The sequence below is a fragment of the Ceratotherium simum genome, chromosome X, assembly GCF_057802395.1.
Source record: "Ceratotherium simum simum isolate JZ-2026a chromosome X, ASM5780239v1, whole genome shotgun sequence".
NCBI lineage: Eukaryota > Metazoa > Chordata > Mammalia > Perissodactyla > Rhinocerotidae > Ceratotherium > Ceratotherium simum.
The window spans coordinates 43,189,673-43,198,549 of record NC_141940.1 but is presented as its reverse complement, the minus strand read 5'-3'; the positions used below and the strand labels follow the sequence as shown (position 1 = coordinate 43,198,549).

The 8,877-nt window shown below is 42.3% G+C and overlaps 2 protein-coding genes across 3 annotated transcripts; both read right to left on the bottom strand.

Moving 5' to 3' along the window:
- Window positions 1-1,433: 1,433 nt before the first annotated feature.
- Window positions 1,434-3,341, bottom strand: LOC101402068 (histone H2B type 2-E). The gene is made up of 2 exons (XM_004443123.1): window positions 3,328-3,341; window positions 1,434-1,746 (listed from the first exon to the last, which is right to left on the bottom strand). The coding sequence occupies exons 1-2, from the start codon at window positions 3,339-3,341 to the stop codon at window positions 1,434-1,436; spliced, it is 327 nt and encodes a 108-aa protein (XP_004443180.1).
- A 1,765-nt stretch (window positions 3,342-5,106) lies between these two features.
- TMSB15C (thymosin beta 15C) lies at window positions 5,107-8,096 on the bottom strand. Of its 2 annotated transcripts, none has more exons than XM_087427487.1 (3): window positions 7,963-8,096; window positions 6,415-6,527; window positions 5,107-5,550 (listed from the first exon to the last, which is right to left on the bottom strand). In XM_087427487.1, exons 2-3 carry the CDS (start codon window positions 6,512-6,514, stop codon window positions 5,513-5,515), a joined length of 138 nt encoding a protein of 45 aa, XP_087283613.1. In that variant the 5' UTR covers window positions 6,515-6,527; window positions 7,963-8,096; the 3' UTR covers window positions 5,107-5,512. The 2 variants fall into 2 exon arrangements, with proteins under 2 accessions (XP_087283613.1, XP_087283612.1); XM_087427486.1 differs by having other exon boundaries at window positions 6,415-6,519; window positions 7,963-8,070.
- Window positions 8,097-8,877: the final 781 nt, after the last annotated feature.

Here is an 8,877-nt window from a genome sequence, read left to right as displayed (position 1 = left end):
GTTTTTATTTTTGTAGTTTATCTAGCTTTTGTCTCATTGTTTGGCTGAGAGTAACATCCTTTCAAACTTTTTACATCCAAATAGAATAGTTTATTTAAAACTTATTATAAAACTTCAAATGAAACATTTAACAACCATGATAAAATACTGAGCTTTAAAGCAAAATGTAATACAATTCAAAGGATTGAATTCCCAGAGTATGTTCTCTCTCTACAGAGTAGGAAACTAGAAATTAATTTAAAAAGGAAAACATTTAGAAAATCATAAACTTCTTCAAAATTCAGCAAAATTCCTAAACTATATGTTTAGGAAAAATTGTACAATAAAAAGCCATTGGGACAAGAAGAAAAACACAATAAAAATTATAATATATTAACGTTCACATGAATATTAACATTCAAATGCTTGAAGAAAAAGAAAAATATTTGTTCTTCTAATTGCTGACCATCCTCCTCTTAATTTGATGCAAGGGCCAGAAACATGTCTCACTACCCGCTCTGGATTCATATCTTTAAATCACTGTGATTAAATACAAGAAAAACAAACAATAGGCAGAGAATCACATCCCTTCTCCCTCAATCTCCAGGCAAAATACCACAGGAATGCTATTATTGGTTCAGTTCTAGTCAAGCCATCAAACTTTGGGTGAATGGGGTTTGCTCATGGGCTGCCAGTCCTTCATTGGCTGCACCAGTGGAGATTGAGGCTTGAGCTGCTCTCATTGGACAATCCCACCACCCAGTGATGCAGAATTGAATGGAATGCAGCTTTGTGTTTTAAAAATCAAAAGACTATTGGGTGAAAAAGAACAGAAGCAGATAATGTGAATGAATTGAAATAATAATTTCAGAGTTTAGTTCACTGGAAGAGTGAATTGTTTCTTCAAAATTTAATTTAGCTATTTTATACTATGTTTGAGTCCTCATTTATGTATGGAGATAAATTGATCTTATGAAATATGTTGAAAAATTTTAAGTGGGGTGTGTTGTTGGGTATACCTGCTTCTTCACTTTATCTAATGGCATATCACAGATAAAGTACTTCTAAAAAATCCACAATGATTATTGGAGGAAGGAGAATGAAAATGGTAAATAAAATTATTAGGAACCTTTTGTTGACTGTCTACATCCCTATAAAGGGTGATGTAGAAAAATAATTAATAGAAATGACCATTTAGGAAAGAGATTTAGTGAAACATGATTAAGGAAAATCTATGATTTTCCTTGGAACCAATTGCTCTAAAATATGTATATTAAAGTAGAGTTGATAATGATTTCTTTGCGGTAAAAAATACTTTACATATCAGCCAAATGCCACGTGATCCAAAAACTAGAGTAGATCCCACTTTTTAGAGCTACAGCTCTTTTCCCGCCAAGTGAGGTGGCTCTGAAAAGAGCCTTTGGGTGGCGATGCTCAGGTGGTTCTGAGGCAGCTCATCTGTGGCTGAGGTATTTGACGAGGGCCTTGGTGCCCTCGGGTACGGCGTGCTTGCCAGTCTCCCCTGGCACCAGCAGGCGCACAGCGGTCTGGATCTCTCTGCAGGAGATGGTGGAGCGCTTGGTGAAGAGAGCCAGGAGTGCAGCCTCATCAGCGATGCACTCGAAGATGTCCTTTACGAACGAATCCATGATGCTCAGGGCCTCCTGAGAACGGCTCAGGCCCTCCTGAACCTGCTTCAGAACCCTGGGGAAATTGGTGGTGAAACCGTCGAGGCAGCGGCGGCAGCAGCGCCTTGGCTGCTTCTTCCTGTCAACCCAGTGATTATTTAAGAATGTCAGCTCTTAGAAGAGGGTGGTAAGATAATACTTGAGCTTGCAAATAGGTACGGACAGCATAATCTCTTTGTAGGAAAAGATATGAATATTGATAGACCAGTTTGAACGGTTATACACTCAAATGCTAACAGTTCTATTGGTGGGATTATAAGTGATTGGTTCTTATAAATTTTCAAGTTATGAAAGTATTGTTTCAGGAGAGAAAAAGTATCAATAAAATGGGAAATATTTTTAAATTAAAAGCATAACCCTTTAAAGAATCTTTGATAATACATGCAAATATATTTCTACATGTATGAATGGAAAACAGTTTAGAAGTCAAACCAAACAAATTATAGAACCAAAAAAAATTATAGAAATTGAACCAAACGTGGACTTAAGGGTAAAGAAGAATCGAAGAAATGGAGGTCATCAATAAGCTATCATACCAAATTTCCAGGCTTCCAAGGGTGTATCTGATCAGACCTTCAAGGAATAGGTAATTCTACGCTAATAAAATAGTTCCAGATAATGAAGGAAAAAAATTCCTTTTTGTTTCTAGAAAATATAATACAATGATAAAAACTATTGAAGAAAGCATGCTGTGAGAAATCTCATTTATAAATAAGGATACAAAAATCCTACTTCAAATATTATTAAATAAATCTAGTGTCACATTTCAGAAAATACTAAATAAGGGAAACAGCTTTACTGCTGTAAATAACAAATTACAAGCATAAAATCAGGGTAAATATTATCCATAAAACAAAATACCCCATACAAACTTTTTTCAACATGAACTTTATTGTGGAATTCATTTATATAAATAATCAAGGACCCAAACACAGTCCAGAAATAGCTAAATCCAAAAGTTCATGAAACAGTACCTTTTTCAAGCTTCCTAGAAACTGAAGTACCTAGTCTAACTTGTTCAGGTTTATCCGATTCTATTCTTTTCCAGTCTGTACTCTTTTGTTTTTTAACATGCAAATCTTCATGACCTGCAAATATGCATCACTGGATGATGGGAGTGGTCAATCAGAGCAGTCCAAGTCCCATCCTCCACTGGCTCAGCCAATGAAGGATCTGCAGAACCTGACCCACAGTCATTGGTTCAAAGTGGGAGCAGGTAACCCAGGAGTGAACCAGTAAGTGCCTTCTTTGGTGTTCATCCTTGGAGACTGAGGAGGAAATTGACGTGATATTTTTTTGGTCCGTTGTTTGTTCAGGGCGCTAAACCTCAATCCCTGTTAATAGTACGTTTATTGGAGAAGAAAAAAATCTCTCTGGTTAGACAGAGAAGTGATTCTAGTTACTAGAAGAGTAGCCCCACATTATGTATTTAAGAAATGCTGAGTAAAACTACTCTAGGTGAGCAATTGTTTTTCCCATCTCATATCTGTATGAGTACTCACTTAATAGATATATGTCTTGCACCTGCCACCATGTACTTCTCATCTGCTCCCACTCAGTTTAACACTTACACTGCTCTGGATGGAATCAATACATTAATGAAAAGAATGACTACCAAATACAACTGAACAATGGGAGTTACTATCCAACCCCAGCTCACCTTGCAACGTCCATTCTTTCCTTTAGGCCCTTTGAAATGAGCCTAATCTTGTGCAAATACAGCCTAAATAGTGTGCAAATGCGGAGGATGCTGAATCTATCATGGATGTACAGTATCTTTCTCAAATTCGTAAATGGCAATGTTGAAAGGAAAGCAAATATGTTTGAGCACATCAGCAACCAGCATGGTTCCCCATGTGTGTAACTTGGATCCAAAGGATCTGGGAAGTGTCATCAGGAGAAGACTTGGAGATATAGAGGCAGGCACACAACACCTGACCTCAAATACTGGAGGAAGGGTTAACTATGCTGTGTGGGTCTCCAGCACACAGTCCTAGGACTATTAAATAGAAGCTACAAGGAGGCAGGTTTGGGCACAGTGTAAGCAGCCTGTCACAGCAGGGTGCTGAGTGACTCTACTGGATAATTGTTTCAGGCAAGAGGTAAGGTATTGGTGACCAATATGATTACTTTCAATTCTCAAATCCTCTGGCTACACTAAGCCCTGTGATTGTGTCACTTCATTGACATTTGATCAGAGTTGACCCACCTACCTTTTTGCTTATCGAAGTTTGTTATTGCAGAGAAAACAGCTTCCACTTCCTGTAAACCCAGTGATTATTTAAGAATGTCAGCTCTTAGAAGAGGGTGGTAAGATAATACTTGAGCTTGCACATAGGTACGGACAGCATAATCTCTTTGTAGGAAAAGATATGAATATTGATAGAGCACAGTTTGAATGGTTATACGCTCAAATGCTAACAGTTCTATTGGTGGGATTATAAGTGATTGGTTCTTATAAATTTTCAAGTTATGAAAGTATTAAGGGCAGGGATCAAGACTTGCATATTTATATGTATTCCTTCTTGTATTAGTCAGATCGAGTTGCCATAACAAAATACCATAGACTGGGTGGTTTAAACAACAGAAATTTATTTTTTCACAGTTCTGGAGGATAGAAGTCTCAGATCAAGGTCCCACAGGGTCACTTTCTGGTGAGAACTCCCTTCCTGGCTTGCAGATGGCCACTCTCTTGTTGTGTGCTCACATGGCAGGGAGACAGAGAGAGATCTCTGGTGTCTCTTCCTCTTCTTTTAAGGCCACAGTCCTATTAGATTAGGGCCACACCCTTATGACCTCAATTAACCACCTTAATTACCTCCTATCTCCAGATCTAGTCACGTTTGGGGTTAGGACTTCAACATATGAATGTTTCGGAGGAGGGGGAACAATTCAGTCCAAAGCACTTACACTCCCCACAAACACCAAAAATACTTGGTTCATAAAACAGTGAATTAAGAACAAGACCAGAGGTTCAGCACTGTGGGTCATTAGCACGTTATTAGATATCCAAGTTTATGTTCAATAGATGTGATGTGCTCAGCACAGTGCAAGTTAGCAAGTGCTTCCTGCCCCCTCCCCTACCCAACCCCAGCCTTGGCTGTCCCCTCCCATTAAGTTGAAAGCACTTTCCAGAAAACAAGAGAGCCCAACTAAAATTCCAGCCCTTATTCATCTTAGATCACTTCAGACCCTGTGCTTTCATTTCCTCATCTCTGAAATAAGGGGGTTCTCTAATTCTATGATTCCATCTCTATGGAAAAAGCACCTAGCATCCCCAAGTCAGGACCCACTGGACCTGGACAGAGGAGAGCCTTTCCCATGCAACTAACCTGCTAAAGCGGCTTTCCTGCAACCATTTTGTTTGGCTGAAAAGAGTGCCCTTGTGTACTTCCATTCCTTAGAAGACCACCAAGAATGGACCACAGGAGTCTCAACATAATGATTATATTTATTATTTTATTGCTACATTAGAAATGAAAATAAACTGTTGAGAAGCTGCAAATGCATGCAACTTCATGAAGATTATGGAGCAATGGAGGCACCCATTGCAGAAGATTAAAAGTGGTTTATCCTGTAGAAACTGCATGGACTACACACACAAAGGTCATCAATGGTGAAATTACTGACAGCATCTGCCAGCCGGAATTTATGCACCAATGAAGAGTTTACAAATGAGCATAAGGAAACATTGGCTACCCCTGACTCTTAGCCAGGGAGTATGGGTGAGAAGACATCAGAAGATGCCTAAAATCTCTACAACACAAAGGTTTACAAAAAAAACAAGCCGAAATCCAAGACACTCAGGCAGTAGTGAAATTTGATCTTGGGAGGAGATGCCCATTTTACGATGTTTGAACACACTTTTTCTCCTGCTGGATAGCTGGGGAAAAAAAAACACAAAAAATCATTAAGAGGGTATTTTCCTAAGTTCAGTTTCTTCCAAAGGAGCTCTTTGCCAAGTCATTGAAAGCTGCCATACCTGCTTTAAATTTCGAATACCAAGGCACTAACCATAAATCCTCAGTCAGGGCTGTGTGTGTGTGTGTGTGCACGCACACATGTTAACCAGCTGAATGTTCACTAGAATCTACATCAACTGTGTGTTTTTTTCCCCTTTGAGAGGTAGATTTATGCTGTTGTCATTTTTTCCACAGATTATTCTGAGGCTGAGGAGCAAGTGAAGCATTTTCTTCAGATTTATTTATTGCTATACAATCAGGAAGTTTCTCCAGTAGGCTGTAAATCAGGAGGGCAAAATTGACCCCTTGATCCCTGGGAGACTTGAGTATACCCAAGATCTATACTAGTTCTCCCACCTCATCTTGTCATCGGGTAGAGAAGGACAAAACCCCAGAGTTTGTATGGCTCTATAGGGATGAGATCACAGACACAAACTGCTAGATGCAGAAACACGGCAAATAACCAAAAATTGGACAAAACTAAGATGTTTCTAATACTAAGTCTAATATTCCAAGATTGGTTTTAATGTGGTTTTTAGTAATTTTCCAACAAAGAACTCTTTTTTTTATTCCCCCATTACTACTATGGCCTATTTTGTAAGAAACACTTATATAGGCAAGGTAAGAAGGCAACTATTTGATATTTTTAAACGTTGCATTAAATACAGCGGGACTGTAATTATTGCTTACTTTGTGGCATAATTGACTAGAAGAGTTTATTTACTGAACCTATGAATGTTCACCATCGTTTTTCTCTACTAGAAACCCCTTGCCCCATGACTTACTTTCCTTCGAGGGGAGAGTATTTTTTTCTTCAGTATTAGTTTTCTTCAGTTTTGACCTGTCAAACTTCTCCACTTCGGACAAGTCTGGCTTATCACTCATCTTGACTAAAAGACTGAAAAAAAATTTTTTTTACTTAACTGGCAGAACAGTTATCATACTAAGGAATCACAGCCAAAAATTCTCACATTTAATATCATTGTGTATTTTACCTGGTGATTTTCTAGAGGAAAAGAGCAACAGATCTTAGAAGAGTTGTGTTTTTATTAGAATAGTTTTTATTCCACATCATTTACTGATAGACAGTAAATGCCATTGAAGCAGGATGCACTAGAAACCAAGATGCTCTAGAATTCTGGAGCCAATATGTCTGACTCTTTTAAAATCATAGCAAAGGTAAAATGGAGGTGATAGAAACACAGGAGTAATAGGGATAGAAGAAAAAATAAGGACTGGGTTCAACCAGCTAATGATTTTGTAAAAGGAGATAGCGTTATTTGAGCACCTTCACGTTGTACTCAATTACTTTTTGGGGACACTTTTCTTGAGGGGGGTTGAGAGCAGCACACAAAATAGGGTGGCATAAGTTGTATTACTTTCTTTCCATTTTATCTGCCCAAAGACACTAGATTAAGGAGCTACAATAAGAGAGGGAGGGATTTAATCTGGTCATAACTAATTACACCTCTCATAATAGCTCCTTATGGTACTTACAGGTTTGTAAATGCTGTAAGATGGCACAGCTAACTAGGATCAGACCAAAGACTTCAGCAGAAAGGGATAAACCAAATAGAGTGGCTTTTTATTTCACCATGTTCTCTCTGCAAAGGGAGAGGCTAGAAGACGAGGTGCCCTATGACCATTTCGGGTTTGTCCAGAGGAGGAGACAAGAGCAGACCCCAGAGACCGGAAAGCAGGGCTCTCTGCGCGTGCCTGGCCCCGCCCTGGTGGGGTCAGACACCTCTAGTGCCCAGAGTAGGACGGAGAGGCCCCCAAGCAGCCAAAAGTCCCCAGTGTGCCTCTCTTCCGTCGAGGTCACTCTAAAACCCTCCTCTGACAAGCGATCAGACGCCAATCTCCAGAGTTAGGGAAACCAGGACCAATACATAAATAATGACATGGCCGGGTGCATACGCCAGTTTGTCAGAGGTAGTTTTCTTACATTATCAAATCACCATCATCGTCGTCGGGCGCACAGCCTAACCTATCGGCCCCGGGAGGGGAGAGAGCGAAGGGCCAGCCCCAGAGGGCCCATTGCGGGTGCCGCCAAACTCCTCGTCCTCGCAGCCTCGGACAAGCAGCCCCCGCCGACGGGCCGCTCCGGGGGCCGCCCCCTTGGGCCTTCCAGGGACCCACCCGGGAGGCCCGGCGTCGCGCGCAGAAGGCGGCGCCGCGGAAGACAAAGGCGCCGACCCGCCAGGAGGCGCAGATACGAAACGCCAGTCCCAACCCGGCCCTTCCAGTTCCCGAAGGACCGACACCCCCCGGCCCGCGGCCGCTGCGTCCCCTGTCCCCACAGTCCTGGCTCCGGAGGGGCCGCCCGTCCTCACCTGAAGGCTTGAAGACCCGTGAAAGACAGACCCCTGGGCTGAGACGGCGCCGCACACTGAACGAGCCTGCCTTCCCGCGCCGAAGCTCCAGTTCTCTGCCGCGTAGCCGACTCCGCCCCAGACTCCGCCCCAGCCCTCTCCGATTGGCCGAGGGATCCCTGGCCCGCCTCCTCGCCCGTCGCTCCGCTTTAGCCCTGTCGGCCTGAGTCCAGACGGTCTCGCCTCTGCTCAGGACCTCCCCCGCTGCAGCAGGGTCTTGATGACGTCACACCAGACCCGCCTCCCAAGACCGCATCCAAGCCCTCTCTGATTCGCCGAGGGATCCAAATCCAGCTTGCCTCCCTTGCCTCTCCCGCTACTTTCGTCCTGAGGGTCCACTTCCCTTCTGAAGTATACTCGCTCCTCCATGATGATTGGGGCCTCTACCATAAGCAGACCCTTCTTGCCCAGTGAGCTTTCAACGTCTGGAACTCTTGAGATCCAAGCTGAAGGAGCCCTAATCAACCTCTCTGGGCTTTTTTAGCCGTAGGAGCCCAAGTACGCTGTGAAAACCAAACAGTGGTTTGGAAGCGGTGCTCAGTGTTATCTGTTCTAACCCCCGGCCAGGTCATGGAGGAAGGGTGCTCATGGAGAGGGTGGGCGGTTCAGGGTCATTCACCCCCACAGCTGGACAGTTCTGTGACAGTGGTGCTCTCCTACGTAAAAGTCACATTTTCGATTTTCTCAGCCACTGAACATGGTACTAGTCAGTTTAGGTAATCAGAGGAGCATGTACTGAGGCTATTCATCTTTATTTCCCCAATCCCTACCACTTCTTTTGGCCCACAGCAGACGCTAGATAAATACCTGTCTGTAGATTGAAGTAATAAGTCCATGATAGAGCAGAATTTTTGGACAGCAGCACCACCCAGTATG

Excerpts from the sequence above, each read along its gene's own strand:
- TMSB15C (XM_087427487.1), bottom strand. The coding sequence starts at position 6,514 with ATGAGTGATAAGCCAGACTTGTCCGAAGTGGAGAAGTTTGACAGGTCA. Across the intron at positions 5,551-6,414 it reads TACTCTCCCCTCGAAGGAAA|CTATCCAGCAGGAGAAAAAG; the intron begins GTAAGTCATGGG and ends TTTTTTCCCCAG.